We start from the raw sequence: 26,015 nt of genomic DNA on the forward strand, positions 1-26,015 counted from the left end.
GTGAACACAGAAACCAATTCAATGCAGGTTTGGATGACAGGTGTTCTTCGTGAGTCCTTCTCATTTCCTTTATCGAATTGTCAAAGTCCAACCTCCAACTTGATATCCTTATTTTATTGTTATCAAGAACAATATTAGTGTGTTGCTATTTTGCTAATGCACACACTGGTTCTTAGTCTTGCGAAATTGCAATGAAGTGAATCTAACCTTTTCTGTAGTGTATACATTTAACAAAATGTCGTAGAATTTTCCTTAACATTGTTTAGTCTGTCTACGATAATTTAAAATCTTTAACTGGGGACAGTTCGAGAGGGACTATGGTTATTAAGTTATACAAAACGATTATAGTTTACTGATTTACAGAGACAACATAAATCATATGAAAAGGAAAATAACAAAAATACCGAACTGTCAGGAAAATCCAAAACGGAAAGTCCCTTATCAAATAGTAAAATCAAAAGATGTACCATACCAAACGAATGGAACACAACTGTCAAGTGACTTGGTACAGACATTTTCTTATGTAGAAATAGGTGGGTTAAACCCGATATAATAACTTGCTAAAACTCGATATCGCATATAATTCCATTTTATTGACTACATTGTGAAAGCAAAACAAACTGACATAATTTGTTAAACGTCATAAATTTAAAATTGAAAGGATTAAGATATTCTTTTTCTATTTGACTTTAAAAAAGTTTTATGCATAAATAATTATGAGGACAAAAAAGTCAGCAAGTATTGGTGTCATTTTATCAGTTTAATACCGAATGTCAATTTGAAAAACAATCTATACGACTGTCACTAAAGTGAGAGGCTTGACTAGCTATATAACAAGGTTTAATCAACCGTCTTGTACCTCAGGAAATGCTTGTACCAAGTTATGTTTTTTACAATTGTTTGTTTATTCTAAATTCTAAATAATATTTAAGATGTCCTTGTCCCAGGTGGACAACCCTGATTTGTTTAATGATGTGTTTGATATTTTGAAAAAGGACTTTTCAATTTGCATTTTCTTTGCAGTTCGGTAATTTTTGTTACTTTACTTTTTAGAATATCAATCATACTCATAAATCTAGTTGATCAAGTCTTTTGAAAACCCCTAAAATTTTCAATAATCATATGGAGTCCACAACGAGTAACAAGATACAAAATGTCCAGACTTAACACATAAATAAACGATGAAAAATTAAAAAGAAATAAATGGGGAATATTTCCATAGGACAGATATGATACCCCGCTTGCTTATAACGCTATTAAGGAATATAACTTAAGAACTGAAGAAGTGAAGCTACCAAATTTTGTACTTGATCTGAGTTATTTTTGGGAAATAAGCATTGTTTATAGGTATAACATTTATTTAAAGCAAACACAAAGTAGAAACAGAAACGAAAAATTCAGCAATTTGTCCACTTGTAAAAGGTCATAACTCTTAAAAGGGTAAAAGTGACACCACCAAAATTCGATCTTGATATGTGTTTTGTGGTAATGAGTATTGTTTATCAGTTTCATAACAATTGGTTAAGGCAAACTAAATTTAGAAAACAGAAACCAACGGTTCACCAATTTTTATGTTTAGAAAGGGGCATATTTTCTTTGGTTACATCTTCTGACATCAGACTCGGACTTCTCTTGAACTGAATTTTAATGTGCGTATTGTTATGCGTTTACTTTTCTACATTGGCTAGAGGTATAGGGGGAGGGTTGAGATCTCACAAACATGTCTAACCCCGCCGCATTTTTGCGCCTGTCCCAAGTCAGGAGCTTCTGGCCTTTGTTAGTCTTGTATTATTTTAATTTTAGTTTCTTGTGTACAATTTGGAAATTAGTATGGCGTTCATTATCACTGAACTAGTATATATTTGTTTAGGGGCCAGTTGAAGGACGCCTCAGAGTGCGGGAATTTCTCGCTACATTGAAGACCTGTTGGTGACCTTCTGCTGTTGTTTTTTTCTATGGTCGGGTTGTTGTCTCTTTGGCACATTCCCCATTTCCATTCTCAATTTTATATCTCAAGAAATGTATAAGTGACCACAACAAATTTCGAACTTGATCTATATTAAGGGGCAATACGCAGTGTGTAAAATTCTCATAGCATTTGGTTAGGCAACCTTAAGTTAAGAGAACGGAAACCAAAATGTCACCAATTTTGATGTTTTTATAGAGGCATAGCTCAAAATAAGCAAAAGTGATGCCACTCAATTTCGAGCTTGATCTGTATTGTGTGGTAATAAGCAGTGAGTATAAGTTTCATAACATATGGTTGAGGCAAAATTAAGTTAGGGAACGGAAACCAAAAATAATGTTTATAAAGGGGCATAACTCAAGAACCGTAAAAGTGAAACCACCAAATTTCAAACTTGATCTGTATAACGTGGTAACAAGCATTGTGTATAAGTTCCAAAATATTTGATTGAGGCAAACGGAAACCAATTTTGGGACGTATGGACGGACGTACGGACAGACGGACAAGGATAAAACTTAATGGCTCCTCCGCTACGGCTAGACAAGCAATTAAAATGAATTTAGTGGGTAAGTATGTCATTGTTGGCATGCAATTCTTGGCTTTGGACAAACACACAAGCTGAACAATATCAAGGTCGATCTACGTTTTCCGATTATATGACGCGTCATGCCTTACTTGGATCGGGTTTTTAAGCTTATCTTGTAAAATAATTATACGCAGAGCAATATCTTTTTGTTTATTAAGATCAACAATGGGTAAACATAAAGCAACATGCATAAAATACAATTCAAATATATATATTCTTATCAGATAATTCAACATTACCTTCAAAAAGCACTGTTTGGGATTTCAACAATAAAGAGAGGAAATAAAATCCTTAAGCAATTTAAACTTTTTAAAACTATAGAAAAGGAAAAGAAATTCAGAAAACCCAAACTATTTTGAAGTTCATTTGACAAATAAGTATCAAAAATGTCTACTTTAAGGTAGATCATAAGTAAATTTGTTTTTTAGACAGAATTTTCTTATAATTTGCCAAAATGAAGATTTTACTATTTGTTTATCAAAAATATAATAAAAAGTATGGGTCACCGTGCTATTTTTCAAGTTATGAGTCGTTGAAAATTGCCTAGATTTGGTTAGTTTGTTCATGAAAAAACACATAAGAGTGCAAAAAAAAAAAAAAAAAATTGTGAGGAGATAGGTTTCATAATATCTTTTAAGAAAATAAAAAGAAAACATGGTGTCACCTAACTTGTTTTCTTGCCACAAGTAAAAATTAAAAAAATCCCTATTAGCCCAGTATAAATTTTGCACTAAAAGAGTTATCTTCCCTTAAATGGCTCATTTGAAAGAAATGATTTAAAAACCAAAAAGGTTGATATTTGTTAAAATATTTTGAATAATACAATGAATTAACAAGTTTTCTTTATATAAATAAACAGTCTAACCATTATAAAATTGCAGATGTGTTGCCAAATTTGCTGATTTGGGCAAATAACTAGACCGATTTTGTAATGTGATTGTACAATTCAAGATGGCGGTATACCATGGATCTACCTTAAAACGCTGTAGATAAACTTATCAGACTTTACACATACATTGATAACTAATGAGCTATGGTTGTCTGTGAGAATAACTCACAAAAATTTTAGCCTGCAGAATGGTAGAAGAGTGTTGATCTATCTTAAGATTAACCTATTTTCTGTTTTTTTTTTCTTTTAATACATAGGAAAAAATAGAAAATAATAACCACTTCCGTTGAATAAGAATTTAAAAAAATCTATAATTTCCCTGTTATGAAATATACCCCATCATAACTGGTATGAATACAATGAAAATTATATCAATACCTAACACAAATATTCTAGCATCCAAATTCTGAAAAAAGAAAAAAAGAAAAGTACTGGTACTGCATGAATGCCCTCTCGTGCAACATTTTCTAACCAAAACAAAATTAGTCAAACTAAATTAAATTTAAAGTCGACATGCGAGTCATAAAAAAACGACGAGTACAGAGAAGTCCTATAAGGAACATATACTTCTGACAAAAGTCGGTCAACAAATATAAAACACTATAACTAGATCTGATTCAACATTATTCAATTATGTACCAAAAAAAACCCAGAATATTAAAATGACGAACAAAACGTCGGACAACTCGCTGAATTTTAGAAGGACGGAATGACGGGTTTAGGTCAAACTCTATTCCACGTTTAATGAGTGGTAAACATAACAAAACTAGCCTTTACAGCGGAAAACTAACTTTATATACACAATGTTTTATTCGACAATGCTACAAAATGTAAATAAGAGAGTACATTACGTTACAGGCGTGTAGAAAATACATGTCTGTTTCCCTGTTAAGTATGTTTATTAAGGAACAGTTTATTGAGCATCAGCTTCTGGATAGCTGTTTCAACTGAGTTTTGTTTTTTTTGAAGATTGGGTATATTTTTCCCCCGTAGTTCTTCCAGCATACTGTCTGGTATTCTTAGTCCCCTTTCAACTATAGTAGGGTCTATTCTTGGAGTTATCGATGTCGTTACTGCTGTTGACACGGAACAGGTACGAATATTAAACATTGAATAATCTTTTTCAGGACTCGAAGTTTCTTCGTCGACATCGATAGCATCAGGGTCAACACGAACAACAACCTGAGGTTTTCGTTTGCTTCTTTTCACATCCATGGACGTTGAGTAGTTGCCACTTTGCAATGATTTTTGCAGTAAAGGATGCGTCTCTGCAAGATCTTTAACAGTCTGAGTAACCAACGGAGATGCACTTGTTAAGTTTTGAGGACGAGTTGTCAACGCTGGAGACTTGGCGTATCCTTGAGCAGGTATTACAGTTTTGACCAACGTGTTTCCATTTTGGTGATTGTTTAGTTGGACCATTGGTTGGATTATGTACTGAGTTGCCGAGGAAGTGCGTATTGTTTTTTCACTAGAAGAAGGTGTAAATGCAGGAGTCACATTTTGAGGTCGATTTCCTTGCTCGATAAAAGGTTTTACAGTTGAAGTTGGCATTATATTTCCAGTAGATGTTCTTATGAAAATTGGTACAGGCAACGACCTAGTCAACTCCTTTTTTGAGTTTTGTGTTGAGATTTCAGCCATTTTGTTCATTTTTTTGGACTGACTGACATTCATTGCCGTGTCTTTACTTTCATTAATAGCATAAGTAGTAGGGGATTTTATATCTTTTTTGAAATCCCGCACCATAGTCTTATCGAACTGCACGGAAGACCAATTGCATGCAGAACTTGGTGCTGAATATTGGTGTTGCGAGGATTTAAATTGTGTTGTGGGTGTCTGAAATGAACAGACAGATTTCGTGTCTACCTCTTTACCAGCGGATGATACAGCAAGAGGCCTAAGTGGCCTTTGAGTAGTAATATGTTGAGATGATGTTTTACCAGTTTTGAGTTGAATATTTGCAGTCTTTGAATCATTGCTCACATTCCCCGTTTTAACAAATTTACCATCTGTTGCCGTTTTCATTTGAATGTTACTATTTGTCATCCTGGGTATATTTTGCGGAAAAGTAGACATAATTGGAGGATTTGCTGTCGATCCGGTTATAGTCGTTTTAGCTTGACCAATCTTGTGAGATGCTATGTTCAAGAGAAGCTGACTTGCTGATGGAAGTTGCTTGGCTGACGGTGCTGTTTGCATGTTTGGAACGGATTGTGTGGGTTGTGCCAACTGACCCAATAGTACAAGATTTTGTGTTGGAGTATTTTGACCTAACTGTAGATTAGTTAGATTAGAAAATTGTCCTAAGATTGTACTTATATCTAATCCTGGATTAAGTATTTGGTTTTGTCCAATCGCTGTATTGATAATAGGCATTTGCGAGATTCCTTGTTGCATGATTGGTAATTGTCCTCCATTCAATCCAATGATAATTGGCTGAGTCTGGCTATTAAAAACACCTTGATTATTTAGTTGTTGTTGATTCACTAGAACACTCTGGTTAAGACTAGACTGAACAGGGTTACTTAATGCACTCTGGTTATGACCTTGAGACGAGCTTATTAAAATATTCTGTTTTTCGGTTTTGATGTTATTACTTAAAGCTTGTTGGAGACTGATCTGCGGTTGGATGATCGGAATATTATGATTCACAAAATTTGTATTTGGATTGAATGATGCATTTTGGTTAGTTGTTACCTGTTGGTTTAAAGGAAAAAGTTGTTGTTGATTACCTATATTGCTGTTTGAGAAAAATCCTAAAACCTTATTGTGTTCATTGTTCCCTGGTGCTGTATTTTTTTGTCCTTCAACTGCAGATGATAATTGCAGGCGGCCGTCTGGTAACATATCAAACAAAACATTTTGCTGAACTCCGTTAATGTTCACTGGTAATATCAGCTTAGGTTGATTTGCCGGTACAAAGTTGTTCACATTACCTTGGGATGATAAATTACCTGCATTTTGATGAGACGCATTGAGGGTGTTTGTTATTTGTAATGTTCCTTGGGAATTTACTGCATTTGGTATCATTATATTTTGCTTAGAACTACTAGAAACTTGTGGAGACACTTGAGATTTCAAATCACGATTCAATTGGTTTACGAACTGAGGTAATATATTTGTCATGTTAGTCTGAATACGACCTGATTTTCCTTTCCCAACATCAGCGAGCAAACTTGGATTCGGAATTTGTAATTGACCTGACATACCTGGAGTGGATATGACTGAACCTCCGGTCTGAAAAGTCTTCGTCTTTGTATTTTCAATATTAAGATTCGTTTGAGTATCTGGTTTCGAAGGAACAGTTGTCTTACCTTCCAACAAAGGTAAGAAGAACTGTTTGCCATCAGATTGTGTGATAAGATGACCATGTAGCTCTTTGGGTTTTGACTGAGCGCTGTTTATTGTGTTAGTCTGATTCTGAGAGGGCAGAGATACTAAAGTGATATTGTTGTTGTTTACTGGGTACCTCTGGCTAACGTTTGAATATAAACTGGTTGGAGCGCTAGCGTTCACATTTAATGCATCTATATTTTTTGATTGACATTGGCTCTCTGATGATTCCACGTTCTGGTCTGCATTAGCTTGCATAACAAATTGTTTACCACCAATATTAAACATTTGAAATGCTGCTACAGTTTTAGTACTGTCAATTTCCAGAGTAGATTTGGTACAACTTTTAACAATTTTATTTTCATTTAAACTATCAACATTTTTCGGATCATCGTGAATTTTAACCTCAGATTTCCTATCTTCCTCAGTAGCTGCATTTTCGGCTGTATCATTAATATCACTTTCATCCAAAATTGACCTAAGTTTTTCAATGTAAGAAGCACGTTTTGCCTTCGGTGTCTTGGCAATTTTATCACATATGTCACGAAACGACTGTTCACTTACTGGGTTTTGCAAATCTTGAAAAACTTGTTGTTCCACGTTTTTCCTTGTTTCGAATTCGATGTCTGGTTCTTTCTTTATTTTTTTATGTGATGAAGGTTCGTCAATTTGTGGTTCGTTATTGGCTGTATTGTCGTGTGTTTTACCACTATATATAGTACTTGATATGTCATTTTTACTATCATCGTTTTTGTCCAACTTTTGTTCATTGTGTTGCCTTTTTGGTGTTCTTACACGAAGTCGTTTTTTTAAATTACCTTTTATCAAACTCGTACTAGGTATTATACTATCAAGAGCAAATTTTCCATGTTCTGTGTCATTTTCAAAAAAATCGTGATATATCTTTACACTTGATTTGGAGTTTCTGACTTTTCCAGTTCCTTCTAAATTTCCTACATTGTAAAGTTCAGTATTTCGATAATTTGTCTTATCATGTGTGGTTTCCACTGTACGTAATTTATTCAAATGCGGATTTTGGTTAGTTTCTGTATTAGTCAGTTCATGTTTTCTTTTCCTTGTTAAACGTCTATTGTCATCAATAACATTCAATTCCTCACACTGTCTATCTCCCCTCTTTTTAAAGCAGATCGAAGAACAATGTTTATGATTTTTCATCCATTTTCTATAAGAGACATATTGTTTGGTGCCAAGGTCTATTTTTTCAAGATTTACAGCACAATACTTTTCAGTTAAAGAATTAAAATTTTCTATGTCTTTTGTACAATCAGATGAACTCCCAGATGAATGTTTATCCTGAGTATTCAACGAAAACACTGAATCTATCCGTATATTCATTTCGCTCATTATTACGACCTGCAATTGATAATTGTAAAGAAATTATTCTAATGCAAACGTGTGATTTAATATACTGCTACCTTCAAAGATCCTTATCTTTCGTGGGTAAATTGTGATGGGGTGTAAAAAGAATGGGGGAATAAATGTTTGCCGTTACAGTTCAATTCAATCAGATATACCTTTCTCTTAACGTTTCAACTGTTTTCAATGTTATAAATGGACATAAATCAAGAACAGTAAAAGCGACGCTACCCAAATTCGTACTTGATCTAAGTTTTATGATAATACGCATATTGTATAAGTTTCATTACATTTTGTTGTTGCTAAATTAAAAGTAAGAGAACGGAAAACAAATTAGCAATTTTTCCATTTGTTAAGGGCATAACTATATAACAGTAAAAGTGACGCCAACAAAATTCAAAATCTGTGTATAGTGGTAAAAAGTATTGAGTAAAATATTGTATTTATAACAGTCACACGACAGTGGTCGACTGTGGAGCAGGATCTGCTATCCCTTGCATATTACACGAGAGCACCACGGTTTTTGATTGGGTTCATTTTGCTCAGTCTTTAATAAAAGAGGGACGAAAGATACCAAAGGGACAGTCAAACTCATAAATCTAAAACAAACTGACAACGCCATGGCTAAAAATGAAAAAGACAAACAGAAAAACAATAGTACACATGACACAACATAGAAAACTAAAGAATAAACAACACGAACCCCAGAATAAGTTTTCTTTGTTGAGTGTTGTTGGTCTTTTGTTAGTTTGTCGTTTTCTGCCATGGCGTTGTCAATTATTAGTTTGAATGTCCATTTGGTATCTTTTTTTATCTTTTTTTCCAACTTACGTCGTACATTAGAAGATATACTTGCAATGCTAATACTTGTATTAACAAGAATGTGTCCCCAGTACACGGATGCCCCGCTCGCATATGATCATGTCATAAGGAACATGTGTACTAAGTTTCAAGTTGATTGGACTTCAACTTTATCAAACACTACCTTGACCAAAAACTTTAACCTGAATCAGGACGAACGGACGGACGAACGAACAGACAGACGAACGGACGTACAGACCAGATTACATAATGCCCCTCTACTATCGTAGGTGGGGCATAAAAATGGTTAATGCAATGGTGTCAACCGATGGATGTTTTTAAAAGTATTATATATATTATACATCTTATCTTCACTGTTGACTGGTTGTATCAATGGTAAAGATCGAAGGTTACTGTTGTACAGTCAGGGCATGTTTACTCTTTCATGACACAAGTATTGACATACAAATTGGTGAGGGTGTTAATCCATAGATCGTTTAACATTTTATTTGTTTTGTTTTTGTTCTTATATTTATCTATGTCTGAATAAGTTTTATTTATGCAAAAAACAAACCTACAAAAATATATATTTTGGTGAATGTGTTTCATATTATTTCAGATACCACGTGTTTCAAGAGTTGATGAGTAAACCACGCCATATTCTGAATCCTGTTGATTTGGTGCCAAAGTCAAACGGATTTCCTTTTCAACTATTATTACACACTGGTTTCAGAAATGTTAGCTTTTACTAATATGTGCTTTAGTACAGAAAATGAGACTGTTGAATAGTCTTGTTACATCAAATAATCATGTTTACATTGTATCATCCTTCCAATGGGAAACATTTAATATAATTCGGAAACACGTTGTTGTGTATGCTTTTTCGAAAAGAATCGATTCGACAATTTTTATCTTGGTTTTGATAATTTAAATGGTGTTCTGTGACAAGTTCTATACCAGCTTTCAAAGACCTCCGTGTTTGAGAAAACCATGTAAGTTCAAATAAACAAATCTACAAATAAATAACCATACCTGCTTAACTCCAAAACATTCCTATGTGGTCATTTTTGCTTATTCCTGATTGATTTTTGTGACGATCCAGTCCGGTACAGGCAGACGCTCTGAAAATTAAAATATGATATAATTCATAAGGCGGATAATCTAAAAATAATATTAATAGATAGACAAAAGTATACACAATACGAAAATCCGAATCCTTAATACAAAACTACATTCGCCATATCCAAGAACGCCAAGAATTTAAGACTTAATCAAGTTATTGTCCAGAAACAACAAAAACTAATTATTAAACAGTGTGAGTCATGGCTACCCATAATCCTCTTTTAAAGACTGTGGTCTTGTGATGAAATTTCATAGAGATCCTTAGTCTTCTACTTAATTTACTGTCCTGAACCATAAAAAATACTTGTCCTCCTATTGTGATTTGGTACCTTGTGCTAAAATTTCATACAAATCCATACAAATTCATAAATTAATACTGATTACTCAAGTTATTTTCTGCGAACCTATTTATTGTCTATGAACCAGTAAAAAAACCCGATAGACTGAAGTGTATACTACCAATGTTTTTCGATTACCACCATGAATTTGTTAACCGATCGATTTGTCGGTGTCTTAAGTCATTCACAATATTGTTTTTTTTCACATTCTAAGATCTTCAGAAACAAACTAAGTCGTCTGCTCTGTGATTTTGTCCTTTGTGACAGCCTGACTGGTTGTGAGTTTGAATGATGCACGAATTGCAAGAGACGTTTACCCTGTCGCCACATCCGGTCTTGCTTTTGGAGGTCATGCGAATTGCAGACAATGTGTTGAAAAAAACATCTAAATTCAACCAATATGTTCATCAATAATAAAAAAAAACAAACTCCAGCAACTGATCACTTGTTTCTTGTGTAGCATGGTTTACTTTTTCGATCACTATTAACAAAATATGCTGTACATTTTTCTTCAGCAGAACATTTTAAGCGTATTCTACTATTTTCCCATTGAAAGGCACTGTGGATTCGTTCTTTAATATGCTTTTTTTCCAACTTCACATGGTGGTAGGAACATGATAAAAGGGTTGATAAATCATAGGTTTTGATCGAAGTAATTTCAGAGAATGATCAGGATTTAAAGTTATCCCGAAGTCTTTTAAGAGTTTGTTTTTAAATCATTACGCTATCAAACAGCTTCACAATATATTTTCGACTTTTTTTTCACTGCGGACATAATGTTCGTCAATCTAACAGACATATTTTTCGTAGAATATTCAGATGAGCCGACAGTGTACCGTTTTTTTAATGGAACTATGTGGAGCTTATATATTCAGTTAAGTCCTTAGACAAAATGTTAGATTGCTGTTCAATTATGTCAATGTAATGTTCATTCAAGCCATGGATGAAGGACTTACGATTTGCCACAATCTCATCCTATGTGAGATTACCTGAATGCTCATTTTCCCTTATGCTTTTGCAAGACACTCGTAGTAGTTCGATTAACATACAAACACAATATTATTTGGTTCCAACTGATGTGTCACTTTTTGGAAAATGGTCATGTTGAATTATGTTTAGATGAAACAATATGAAACGCGCGTCTGGGGTACTAAATTATAATCCTTGTACCTTTGATAACTATTTTTATTTATTTTAAACATATTTATTTATAGTGGATTGGGAAACAAGTTTTGCAACTTAAATTAATCCCTTTCCACTTTGCGGGTGCTAGTGCTGCCTTGTAGCGGCATTAGACTACTCTTTTTCGAAATCTACAAGGGTGTCTTTAACGTGCAAGAGATATGGCTCTCTCTTTACACGGGTCAGCCATTTATCGTCCCCTTCCGACGGACTATCATCGTTTCCTCAAGACCATACTCGCAGATGGTGTCAAGGGAGAGCTATATTCATCATGTAATGGTTCCAATCTTCCAAAAAGATGAAATAAAGCTACATCATAAATGATACTAACCCGTCTTTATATTTGAGAAAATTGATTTATGCATTCCTTGTCAAGTGCGTAATCTCTCAATATGTAAGAAAAATTAAAGGGCAGTTAATAAGATTGTTATTATGAAATGTAACCCTAGCGGATATGCAGGATGTGAAAGTAGGTCATCAAAGCTCCAAGAAGGCGATATAGATTTTGAAGACGTATTTTACATTCGTCCAATGGTAATCCCCCCCCCCCCCCCCCCCATGACAAGTGGGTCTTAAATGGGTCTTGAATACGCTCGTTATATTTACATCACTGCAGGCCGGACTTGACAAAACTTTTAACCTAATAATAGTTATCAAAGGTACCAGGATTATAATTTAAATACGCCAGATGCGCGTTTCGTCTACATAAGACTCATCAGTGACGATCAGATAAAAAAAATAAGGTGAGCTTTCAATACAAGGTAGCGAAGATACAAAAAAAACCCAGACAGGTACCTTATATCAAACCAACTAAAATATCAGCAATAGCAAGACATCAATAGATGCAAACTATGAAAGACCATCTTCAATTGGACACTTTAATTTAGTGGTCACAGAAATAAAATTGGTCAGAGACAAAAGAACAAGTTACCAGAATTTTGAACAAACAAAAAACCTTAACAACTCAAACAACAATTGGAAAACTGAGAAATGTTTTTTCAACCCATGGATTCTTGAAAGATTGGAAACAGGCAAGGAAAAATCATTTGACATTTAGCTCAAATTTATTTCCAACTTTTCAACTGAAACGAGATTTGATCACCTGAAGATAACACCAGATAATCCGAGGGAATATGGCAAAGCAGAGATTTTTAATAACTTGCGATTACTAAACAAAACGGAAAAAAACGCTCATATGAAAGAAATCACAGTGACGATGCGATTCAGGTATGTTAATAAGATATAGATCAACACCAAACCAAGCAACAGTATTCACACCTTATGAAGTATTTGTGAACTGAAAGGTGAGGATTAACGTACATTAGTATATGTACGGAACAGCGAAACATGAAGAAGGTTCCTATGACAGAGAGATGAGAAATACAATCACCGTTTTTAAAATAAACATTCATACAAAAAGGAAAACATTAATTTAAATTCAGGGAATGTGTCTTATTCAAGCAAGAAAAGGGCATTAAATGGTCAACTGCACATGAACATAATGTATATCATATACAACATGTTCAAAATATCAGGTCAGACTCTTTACACTTAAAACCCTCAAATAGCATTGACATTCCAAGCTCAAATGGTAATTGGTAAGAAAGCATTCTGATGCACACATTACTAGATGGAGATAAACCCATGGTAGCACCAGGACGATGAGATATCTTTCCGAACCTTGAGAGTACAAAGAAAGGATGTATGAAACAGTAGAGCACGAAACAGAAATATAAATGAGTGAACTATCATATTAAGATGATAGAGAGCCATCCAAATGTCATTAGATATGATTGAAAGACATCCATAATCTAGTCGGCATGGCGTTCAAAAATACAAACTAATGATAGATACTATATGACCGATACGTGGGAACCATTGGAGCAGAAACTTTAGAACTTCAACAAATGGAGAAGGACGAATTACGTAGTATGAAATGGTTTTGACAGCTTTTAAGCACTAGATCAAGCCTCTATTAGTATTCACATTTAACCAACTAACAGACAAAAGTTGTATGACATAAAGAAACAAGATATTCAAAATTAGTTTAGGAACAACAAAAATATGGCATGAAATTTAGGTTATAGGGAGATATTGCAAGACATCTAGAGGACAGGGAAATATTAACGAGATTATAAAACTATGGAAATATACCGCTGAAACAACTAAATTGTCTGCTGGATAAATGCTGAGAGAATGCACGCAACTTCTTTGGGATGGAAACGGCAAACAGAACAATTTGTTAGATGTTTTTGAAATTCAAAAATTCAACAGAAGATAGACCTTTATTTGTTAATCAATTTAACTCAGGTCAAATTTGCTCTTATTGCTTCAGTTTTTGATGTATAATCGAAAATCTACATTTCCCTCATGTGTTTTATTTTTTCCATGGCGGTCATCTTTTTGGACAAAAGCTGCATACTAGATATCCCAAGAAGTTCATTGAAGGACCATTCAGCTCAATTTTGTTTGAAACTGGTGCAGATCTTTAAAAAAGTTAACACCGAAAAACGACAGACGGACGAAAGATGCAAAGGAGTCGCAAATCTTGAAATGGCTTTTTAGCTGTAAAGACCAGTTTCAGAAAAAGGTAAAATTCGTCTTTTTATGGCAATAACTGCTATAAGAAGATGTCTGAGTTTTGATGCCAATGGACACCATCTCATAATGCTGATTCTGATTATTTCTACATCTGTCATATTTTCTCTGTCTATTATAATTTTAAAACAAAAGAAACAGACTTTATCCATGTCCTTTTTTTATTTCAATCATTAATTTTATATAAAAAAAAAGAATGGCCAACGAAGAAAAAGTATCTTGTCTTAGGGAGGGATAAATTCTACTTTGTAAAGAATCACTCTGATTTAAACAAAAAATTCTGACAATATCAAGGTGCTTTATTTCTTGATTGACAACATATTTGTTACGTTTGGAGGACGTGTTTTTCAACAAAGTATCGCATTCCCTTGGGAACCGATTATTTCCCTCTTCTTGTCGACTTGTTCCTTTATTCTTATGAGGCTGGCTTTAAACAGAAACTTCTTAGGAAGAAACAAAAGAAGTTAGCAATATACTTTAACTTTACTTTTCACTATATCAAATGTATATAGATGATGTTCTCCGACTAGATAATTCAAAATTTGGTGACCATGCTGAACGCATCTATCCCATCGAACTACAGATAATGAATACAACAATGAATATAGTTAATTAAGTCTTCATTATATCTTGATTTACATCTAGAAATTGACAATGAAGGTCGGTTGAAAACAAAACATTACGACAATTCATTCCAGCAGCGCCTGCATACATAGTATATATCTCCCAATTGATAAGATATTCCCTGGCTTGTATTTCCTATCATGATTTCCTTGATAGTGGTGTGCTGCTCACCAAGAAGCTATTAAACCAAAAGTTCCACATGGTGAAGTTGAAATCATCCTTTGTAAATGTTACGGACGCCATCACGAGTTAGTTGATCGTTATTAAATATCCGTTTCACAGATGACTTATCGGATATGTTCCTTATGTCGTAACTACAATCCCATTCCCTTTTCACGAATGTGACCTACCGAATAAGACCATTTACCGGGTTCATCATGACATGAGCAACAGGACGGGTGCCATATGTGGAGCAGGATCTGCTTACCCTTCCGGAGCACCTGAGATCATCCCATGTTTTTTTTTTTTGGGGGGGGGTCTTGTTGCTTGGTCTTTAGTTGTCTATGATGTGTCGTGTGTACCACTATTTGTCTATTTGTCTTTTCCTTTTTTTAGCCATGGCCATGATGGCGTTGTCAGTTTATTTTCTTTATATGAGTTTGGATGTCTCTTTAATATTTTTGGTCCCTCTTTTATAGAAAAATATTGACATAATACTTCGATAATTAGCTGTCAGATAAGTTCAATTTTTACATAACAAGCTAAAAACAATATCGTAAATGTATTATTGGCTATAAAGTCAATATTCTAACACAGTTGAACCTGTAATGATAAATCATGCAATCTTTTATTTGACCCTGTTACGTTTACATGCTAGCCATGTAGTTCGGATATCAAAGGCAAGGAAACTGAAACAAGACAGCCACCAGGAAAAAATATAATAGCTGGTCCCAAAAAATATGCAAATATACAGGTCAAAACCAGGATTTACATTTTAAAATCTAAATTAAGGCAACAGTAGCATACCACTGTTCAATAGTCATAAATCGGTGAAGCGAAAACAAATCCAGGTCTCAAACCAAAACCGAGGAAAACAACAGAATTACAGAAACACTGATTGCTACAAAAACAAACGTCAGCATAAATGTAAAAGAGGGACGAAAGATACCAAAGGGACAGTCAAACTCATAAATCTAAAACAAACTGACAACGCCATGGCTAAAAATGAAAAAGACAAACAGCACACACGACACAAATAGAAAACTAAAGAATAAACAACACGAACTCCACCAAAAAACTAGGGGTGATCTCAGGTGCTCCGGAAGGGTAAGCAGATCCTGCTCCACATGCAGCACCCGCCGTGTTGTTTATGTGATAACAAATCCGGTAAATAGTCTAATTCGGTAGGTCACATTCATGAAAGGGAAGGGGATTATAGTTACGACGTAAGGAACATATACGATATCATTTGTGAAACGGTTATTCCATAACGGTCAACCAACTCGTGATGGCGTCCGTAAAATTTACGAAGGGATGATTTCAAATTCACCATTTGGAACTCTTGGTGTAATAGCTTCCTTGTGAGCAGCAACCCTCTATCAAGAAAATCATGATAGGAAATGCAAGCACGGGAATACCGTATCAATTGGGAGATATATACCCCGTATGCAGGTGCTGCTGGAATGTTGCTACTTAAGAATGGAAAGTTCACAATTGGAAAGCTGAAATCATCTCTTTTGTCGTAAAGTTTTGTTTTCAACCGACCCTCATTGTCAATTTCTAGATGTAAGTCAAGATATGAGGCCGACTTAACTGTATCTGTAGTATCCTTTATCTCTAGCTCGATTGGATAGATGCGTCCCACATAGTCACCAAATTTTGAATTATTTAGTGAAAGAACATCATCTATATAGCAAAAAGTAGAGTTAAAGGATATTGCTAACGTCTTATCTTTTCTTCCTAAGAAGTTCCTGCATGAAGTCAGCCTCGTAATAATAAAGAAACAAGTCGGCAAGTAGATGGGCACAGTTTGTTCCCATTGGAATGTCGACAGTCTGTTGAAAAACACGTCCTCCGAACGTAACAAATATGTTGTCAATCAAGAAATCAAGCACCTTGATAATATCAGTTTCAGAGATTTTTTTGTTCGAATCAGAGTGATCCTTTACAAAGTAGGATTTATCCCTCCCTAAGACAAGATACTTGTATCTACGTTGGCCATTCTTTTTTACGAAGCAAAGCAGTACCAACTCTTTCAATTTGTCTTTTAGTTTGGAATGTGGAATACTAGTGTACAGAGTACAAAAGTCAAATGTTTTAATATTGTTACAAGATGAAAGAGAGTTAGATTGTATTTACTCTAAAAGATCTTTGGAATTTTTAAGTATCCACATCTGATTCACGCCCCCTCTAGAATAGGCAGTTTCACAATAACTTTGAAGCCCGTCTTTGAATGCTGATAAAATAGATGTTAATAATTCAGAAAGAGGTTTCGTGGAGCACTTGGAAGACCCAGCAATATACCGTTGTTAGTAAGGACACTTATGTAGTTTAGGTATCCAATACAGTGATGGCAGATCCAGTTCTTCATCTTTGGTTGAAATTCCAAAGGAACACAGAACAGACCTATGATTATCCAGGATTTCCTCTTTGGTAAGTGTCGTGAGGGTATATGTTGAGTTTCCAAGTGAATTGTCAATACCTAATTCGTTTATCAAGCAGTTACTGTAATGAATTTTACATACAAAAACGATGTTGTTTGGGGCTTTATCTGCGGGGACAACAACATATTTGTCATGGAGGTAGGATAAGTGTTTTGCAACATTTGGGTCTTTAAAGATTGACGTACCATGGGTATTGATAGACCCATTCAGTTTCTTAACTCTGATTTGTATCAACGACCTCACTGCCTTAATCCATTCGGAAAGAGTGTCTATGTTTTCCTTCTCGCGCTTAACCCATTGCCTGGCATAATTCTCAACTGAATCCATCAAAATTTTAAAGTTGTATTTCCAATTGATGGATTTAGGCTCACGATATTTCGTGCATGAAGTCTTATAAACGTGAAATCAAACAGACCTACATAATTGCACGTGTATAATGTTGTCTTCATACTTACAGCTATATCAATATCAGGTCGTAAGATCGTCGGCAGTCACCGTCAGTGGTAAGATTTCATTTCGTCTTAAAAAGACACGAGATACTTATACATTATAACGAGTTCATGCATTGTTAAGGGTGCATTAGTTGTCACGTTCACCTATTTTGACTCATATTCTCATATTTGATTTATAACACTAAAACTTATATATATCCAATTTATAAAAGTATAAAGTAAACAATTTTGTCGAGAGAACATCTAATTATTCCTCGATAGGACCCCCGAAGACTGCCGACTGCCATAGATACAAAGTTCTACATACATATAAACAGATAGCTTCCACGTGCAATTAGATTTTTTTCTAGGTCTGTTTGATTACAAATTGTAGATTTAAAAGTATGAGTTTATCGTCATTTGTAGCTGTAGAAAATTGATTCCTTGGTGGATCCGATCATCGAGTCAAACAGTCATATGCTTCATCCTTTTAAATTGTTAATAATGACATTATATTTCTTTCAATGGTCCATTTGCCAATTGCCGATTTGATTCTGTTATTACACACCTTTTAAGCAAATTACTTCCCTTTGTCAATCGTCGACTGGTTCCATACCGGACAAAATTGGCGTTTTCCAATGCAAAGCATGATGAATTGAAAGTGAAGTATCGTCGGTTTCACTAATTTTTCATTAAAAATAATTTCGGATGTCAAAAGTATTTAGCATGTTTAGCTGAATAACAAATTAATGTAATTATAAGATTTAAAAACCATAAAGATTACTCACATTACGCACAGGTAAATTTGCTCTTTCTGCTGGCTCTCCATTGTAAATAAAAATTAATGTCCCTCATAAGGGATACAACTAAAAGAGGGATCTCTAATTACAGTTTCAATTACGGGAATTGGCAAGTATAGCCTATTGCTGAATGAATACGTAACCCATCTCCAGCTATAATGGGTTAAATTGAAGGTCGTATAAATAAGGATTTACCAGGTCGAATTATTCACTTGCGAGTGAATTGTTCATCAGCGATGCTTATTTGCTTATTTTTGGCAAAATTTAAGGAAAATGTCTGCTAAAAGGAAATCATTATATCACTATATCTTGTTCAGTAATGATTGAAGAAAAAAATTAATCACATTTATTTTTTTTATATCTCGTCCATCATTGAACGTGTCGTAGCTAATGCCCTATTAATTGTTTCTTTGTTTGTTTTTGTAATTTGAATATTTATGTGGGGACGAAGTCCACTATTACAGTAGAAAATTCAATAATAAAAAAAAAAATCGGGAAAATTTCCCGAATTTTTTGTTGTACTAATGAACTCAAAATCGTTCAATTTTTTTTTTGTTGGGTTTTTAATTTCCGGATCTGCGCAGAAAACATAACTTTTCTTCCTTCTTCCGGTCTTGTTGTCGTGAGACTTTGATTAGTCTTTGGTATGAACAAACGTTACCTGATGCATTGCGTTTCTTTGTTTACATTGAACATGACGTCATAACTTAAATAACGTCACAAGTAAAATCCCTAACAACAGAACCAAAATCGGAAACGTTACGGTATTTCCGTTTCTTTTTTTTAACAAATATTTAAGTTACATAAAAAATTAATTTAAACAAACTTCGTCCCCATTCACAGGTAATGTCTGCCTCATATTACGTTTTAGTATACATTAGATCAAATATGAAAATGTGTATCAAATCTGTTATCATGGATTTAACAGCTAATTAATGCCACTTTTAAGTATTTCTTTTTCTCAATCATGTCAATATACAGACTGAACTTTTGTAAAATGGTAAGAGAAAACAAAATCGTGAATGAAATGTATTGCATGTTAATATGGGGACGAAGTCCCCTATTACAGTAGAAAATTCAAAAAAATAAAAATAAAAAAAAAAATTTTTGTCGTGTTTTTTAATTTCCGGATCTGCACAGAACACATAACTCTTCTTCCTTCTTCCGGTCTTGTTGTCGTGAGACTTTGATTAGTCTAGTAAAATATAGGAACTCAAGGAACACAATACCAATATTTCATTTTTAATCATTCTTTGTCTTTGGTATGAATAAACGTTAGGCCTACCTGATGCATTGCGTTTCTTTGTTTACATTGAACATGACGTCATAACTTAAATAACTTTAATAACGTCACAAGTAAAATCCCTAACAACAGAACCAAAATCGGAAACGTTACGGTATTTCCGTATCTTTTTTGTAACAAATATTTAAATTACAAAAAAAATAATTTAAACAAACTTCGTCCCCATTGACAGGTAATGCTTGCCTCATATTATGGGGACGAAGTCCCCAATAACAGTACAAAATTCAATAAAAAAAATTTAAAAAAAAAATCGGGAAAATTTTCCTGATATTTTCATTGTACTAATAACTCAAAATCGTTCAATTTTTTTTTTGTCGCGTTTTTGAATTTCCGGATCTGCGCAGAAATCTACTTCCGTTTACGGTCTTGTTTGCATGAGACTTTGAATAAAATGTATATAATTTATCAGTCTAAGAAAGGAACTCAATACTAATTCATTTTTAAAATTATTTGTTATAAAAAAAATACGTTACCTGATGACAGCGTTTCTTTGTTTACATTGAATATGACGTCATAACTTAAATAACGTCTCAACTAAAATCCCTAACAACAGAACCAAAATCGGAAACGTTACGTTCTCTGTTTACATTGAATATGACGTCATAACTTCACAACTAAATCCCTAACAACAGAACCAAAATCGGAAACGTTACGGTATTTCCGTTTCTCTTTTTAACATGTTTGATTTATAAAAAGATCATACAGACTTCGTCCCCATTCACAGGTAATGCCTGCCTCATATTAACTATAATATATATAGAGAAAGCAAAAAAAAAACGCCCCATAAAATATGGTTATCATGGAAAATATTTGGTTTAATAACTTTTTCTGTTAAAAAATATTGAAGTAAACACACAACACGTGATAGTTTGCTCTGATAATTTTCTAAAAAGGTTCTTTTTCTAAGCTTTTTCTAAATAAACTTACTTTTCTACCTCATGACGTCACCGATTTATTTACGTAATAGTAAGAGCGTTTATCTACTCTTATGTAAATTATCACGTGCACTCTCTCCAAAAACATCTATCCTGACTTATTTGTTTTTAAATATGAATGATAAATTATGCAGTCAAACTTTTCTTCTGTTGAAATATAAATTCGTTTATAAATTGATTGACGTGTAATATTTGTATCAATTCGTGTCGTAGTCTTATCGATTTCTTTTGTACCTTTTTAAATCCACGTCGGAAACGGTTGTCAATTTCAATGATTAAGCTTTCAAGCATGAATGCCAAGACACGCCCATCATTATTATTCATATCGATACAAAGATGGTGTCAGTAAAACATAGCATAATGGCGGCTATATCCAATCATATAAGTATATGGAACCAACTTAAACGATTGGCTACTTTTAAATTGTCATACTTTAACAACTAATAGAGGGAAATACGTCGTCTGCTTTATACACAAAAATAAGAAACTTACCGTTATGTCAGATTTGTTACAGACTTCTTGCAGGCAATATCAGACAATATTTATAACTATAAATAGGTCAAGGCGTAATGAATCACGAGGGTCATGCATAATTATTTTTAACCAATCAGATTGTTGACAGGTGTCTCCGCCTATCGAATCAAATGTCACAACGTCATGTGAACGCTTTTACTTGGAATACGAACTACCTGTAACTGACTTTTACAATAACTTACAAAAATTTTACAGTTTTTCATGCTGAACCATTCAATGCGTCAAGAATCATATCATATTGAGATGCAATTTTATGCTGTAATTTTATGAAAGATACAAATGAATTTGATTTGCCCAAATTGCACCTCATACAGCAATAGCTTTACGGAAATCTCCGATAATGACCGAGCGAAACGAGAATAACCAATCAAAATAAAGACGTCAGCAAATATGGCGACAAGAAAGGTGTCCTGTTGCAACCTGAAATCAGGAAAATCGGATTCTTCTTCTTCATAAAATGTTCAATTCATGTTTTTGCTTGAAAGAAATAAGGAGAATATTGTAAGCATTACTTTATTTTTACAAGAAACTTCCCAGTCCAGAATTTGTCCACTAGCGATCAAAAAAGTATTACGTCGTTAAGGTCGGCAGCACAGACTCTTTGATATGATCTGATATCAAAGGCCAGACCACTTCGCAATGCTTAGTTCAATGAACTGTTTATTGCAATCTTACAAAAAAACGTGTTCCATATTGTTTCATCTCATGAGAAAGTGGAGAGCCTCGAACTATTCACAGAAAGGGTCCTGTAACTTGTAACCCGTCGACGAAGAAATAGGGCTCTTCACGGTTAGTTCGGCCATATTGGATAGGGGGCAGATTTTTTGGAAGGAGGTGGAAATGGTATGAAAGTGTGGGAAATCCTATGTGTGTTTCCAAGCAACAGCTCTGTTTTAATGATGTTTTCCCGTATTTTTCACACCATTTTTACCTCTATAATGAAAATCTGCCCCCTATCCAATATGGCCGAACTAACCGTAAAGAGCCCTATTCATGATTCATCTTTAAGCTAGCTACGGAATTGTAGCTCATAAGTCCTTATGATAACTTTTCCTTGTTATAAAATATCATAATAGGACCACCCCTGCCTACTTCTGTGAGGTATACCCATCAGCTATGACACGAACAACATTTTAATGTCATGGTCCAGACATAAACTGGTCCGCCGTTCTATCTAAAGCTTTGCACCTAAGAAACGGGTTGGAGCTACTGTCACATTGGCATTAATTGGATGACTCTTACAAATTCAACGATTCGCTAATAAAATTGGCCAATTAAAGTGATAGGAAATTGACCTCAAATGTTAATACAGCGATGCCGCAAAATAAACAAGTATCTGCTAATTTACCACATGGTAGTAACGCAGATAAATGACCAACGAGCGTGTTAACATGTTTTTGACAAACTGAGCTGGTATCTTTTATTCCCTTTAGAACTCAGTAGGGTAATAATTGTGTTAATTTTTCTTTGATTTGCTATCAGTATAATACATAATTAAACAGCTCATGATGTACTAGTCTCGTCGAATTGTTAAATCCCTTGGTCAGAATTCTGACCATGGGATTTAGGCCATACCTGTTGTCAGTGTAGCGATAAGTGAACACAACAGGGGTCCAGACAGAGACCACCTTCTTGTTGGAGTTGTACATTGCAGAAATGAACCTCAACATGCTTAACATACTTGATTACTCAAGTATTGAACATAAAATTTGCTGTCGTACTGACCATAATTTTAAAATGATCGCCCAATCTTTATTTTTTTCTATTGTTTGTAACGAAAAAGCCAGAGAACTTCAAACACAGGTTATTCAAAGTCAAAATTACTGAAAGCGAACCATAAGAGAAATTTCAAGATTTTCATTTCTTGCACAGGAGACTTCCGATCGAAATTAGAGGGTTTGCATGTACATGCATGATCTGGACAGTCAATTTTATGCCTAGGTCAAACATTCACAGACTTTATGCCTGTTTAGCCATGCATACAATCCCGCATCATTCGTTGCAATCTGTATTTTAGCCGTCGTAGTAGTACTTGTATACATATCCTTGACAATTTTTTTACATGCTAAAAATTTAACCACGGATCAAACATTCGTAGTAAACCTAACTAAACCGTTTCACATGTATAAGAACAAACAAATCCGTTATAGTCCCTATCAAAACTGTTTTCACCCATACTTATTCGTAGGCCTAAATGATTACTACGGATAGTTACCGAGAACTACATACCAGTTACATGTACACCACATATTTGTTAAGGAAACAATACGATTTGTTACAAGTTTGCCACGGAACGGCACAATTTCATTATGTTGCAATAGGAATAGCTATGGATCAGCCAGTGATCTAACAGTCTGTTAGTGTTTGCAACATTACAACACGACACAATACGTAATATAACTGTCCACGACCAACTAAGGGACGACATCAAAAGATCAATGTAAGATAAAAATCTTAATTCAAATAGTTTGGGGGTGGGGGGGTTGAACTGCTGCAAGATTTGGTTATCCGACATTGATTTTTACATATATCAATATGGGTCAAACAATTTTTCCCAAATTAAGTTAATAGGGGGGTAGGGGGGGTCAGTGAAAAAACTATTTGAATTAAGTTTTTTATCCTTCATTGAACTTTTGATGTCGTCCCTAACATAATGATTCTGTTTAAATCATTGTACTAATAGGGTCCAACATATTCTATGGGTTACTGTCAGGTAAACATAACATTATCCAACATGAATGATCAACAACTGCTTCTTGTAAAAAAACTAATGAATCTGCTGGAATAAGATAGTGATATGGCATAATGGCACAAAATGCCAGAGCAGTGGTATAGCTACAGAAAATCCAGTTTCATTCAAGAACTCAAATAATCAGGAATTGCTACATGTCGTTCGTGCGAGGAATACAAAGAATAACACATTTTTCAGACACTGAAACAGACAGATAACTAATATATTTAACAGACAAAACAAAAATCTACAATTCACTGCCATAAAGAAATGATAAATCAAAGGCTTAAGTATAGAAAGGATAAAAATCTTTGAGAAAATGTGGCGGTTCGTACTATTTTGGTTCAGACCTTTCTCATTGGTCCTAAAATAACCCTTACTTATAAACGTTATTAAACAGCTGTTTATCTGCAGTACATACGCCTGACACATGTCGTTGCGAATTTAACTGTCATTTTTGTATTAAACCGTGTCTCACTATGAACCTGTATCACTCTTGCCCCAAAATGACCCTTGTCCTTAATTATCTGCATTGTAAAGTCTAAACCCGCAGTCAAACTGTTGTGCATCACCGTAAAAACATGTATCACTCTTGTTACCAAATGACCTTGTCCTTAATTATCCGTGTTGTAACGTCAAAACCTGTAGTCAAACTGTTATGCATACATATGGGATCTGTATCGGACTACAGAAACTAAATTTCAGGGATCATCCTTGAGATTTAATCTGCAGTCAATCCAGCGAGGTGATCAGTGAATGTGTGACCTACAGTCAGAGCTCAGACATAAACAGGTCTATTTCTGTTTTTGACTTAAAGAAGTCAATTCATGTATTTAACATAAAAATGTGTTTTCAATTTTAGACTTATCCAAGTCAGAAAATGACAGACTTGTTTAGGTCTATTTATGTTGATGAAAAAACTTAATTTAACTTGGTGGCCAAAGTACACCACCTATGACAGCAAAAACCTGTCTGAGAATTCAAAAGGACTTGACCTATCTATATTTAATTATCTAATTGAACATCCTTACTAAACACAGATGTTTTACCTCATTAAGTGTGGTTCCAGGTGGTTGCACTGTAAGGTAAATTAACATTATCTCCGATTTTTTAGGCTCTCATTCATATTTTTTTTTAGAAGACAAAGCATTGTCTTTCAATGTTGTCATTATTTGATTTAGATGCATGACCTTTTTATAAATATGCGTGGGTCTTGAAGTTAACAAATTTTGATAACTTATCGTCTTGTAGGAGTCGATAATTGCAACTTTTTGATTCTGGTCAATTGTTTCTTGCTTAACAATATTCAACTTATTAAAGTCGTATTTTGTCTTGCAATAAAGGGAGACAAATCCTAAATCTTACAAGTTTAGACCTTATTAAAGTCGTATTTTGTCTTGCAATAAAGGGAGACAAATCCTAAATCTTACAAGTTTAGACCTCTATGAGTCAAAAGCAGATTCAGACTCATTTATGTCTGAGCTCTGACTGACCTAGGCATTACTTCCAAATTATAACTTACTTTTTATTTGAGCCATCCTTCGTAGTTGCAAAAACTTTGATGGCAATGCAAACATGAGAATAAGCTTTAATTTGGACATCTAATATATACATTTACACCTTAGACCAGGGTTTTTTTAATTTGTTGGTTTACGGATCTGCCGACCGTATTTTGCCGATTTGCAGAATAAAAATTAAATTGACTTTTCCTGGTTTTTTTTATTCTCCCCGACCCTAACAAATACTTTATCCCTGAAAAATAAATAAAATATTCTTTTTTTTTATGAAATGAAATGCATTAATTAACACTAACAGAATTGATAACAACTTCCAATTAGTATATATGTTGTATCTAAAAA

General features: G+C 34.2%; 2 protein-coding genes across 24 annotated transcripts in view; one reads left to right on the forward strand and one right to left on the reverse strand.

Annotated features, from left to right (window-relative positions):
• Nucleotides 1-2,689: 2,689 nt before the first annotated feature.
• LOC139511983 (protein PF3D7_1417600-like) lies at nt 2,690-21,489 on the reverse strand. Of its 2 annotated transcripts, none has more exons than XM_071299232.1 (3): nt 21,384-21,489; nt 9,988-10,076; nt 2,690-8,151 (listed from the first exon to the last, which is right to left on the reverse strand). In XM_071299232.1, the coding sequence occupies exon 3, from the start codon at nt 8,140-8,142 to the stop codon at nt 4,330-4,332; it is 3,813 nt and encodes a 1,270-aa protein (XP_071155333.1). In that variant the 5' UTR covers nt 8,143-8,151; nt 9,988-10,076; nt 21,384-21,489; the 3' UTR covers nt 2,690-4,329. The 2 variants fall into 2 exon arrangements, with proteins under 2 accessions (XP_071155333.1, XP_071155334.1); XM_071299233.1 differs by lacking the exon at nt 21,384-21,489 and adding an exon at nt 20,430-20,499.
• A 46-nt stretch (nt 21,490-21,535) lies between these two features.
• LOC139511984 (peptidyl-prolyl cis-trans isomerase G-like) overlaps nt 21,536-26,015 on the forward strand; it is a 48,976-nt gene continuing 44,496 nt past the window's right edge. For 21 of the 22 annotated variants that reach the window (XM_071299258.1, XM_071299247.1, XM_071299243.1 and 18 more), the window contains exon 1: nt 21,791-21,926. The gene's annotated coding sequence lies outside the window, so the exon portion shown is untranslated. Of the gene's footprint in view, nt 21,927-26,015 lie in introns of all 22 variants that reach the window. The other variant, XM_071299234.1, reaches the window with a different exon arrangement.

This window comes from Mytilus edulis, chromosome 2, assembly GCF_963676685.1.
Source record: "Mytilus edulis chromosome 2, xbMytEdul2.2, whole genome shotgun sequence".
NCBI lineage: Eukaryota > Metazoa > Mollusca > Bivalvia > Mytilida > Mytilidae > Mytilus > Mytilus edulis.

Excerpts from the sequence above, each read along its gene's own strand:
- LOC139511983 (XM_071299232.1), bottom strand. The coding sequence starts at position 8,142 with ATGAGCGAAATGAATATACGGATAGATTCAGTGTTTTCGTTGAATACT.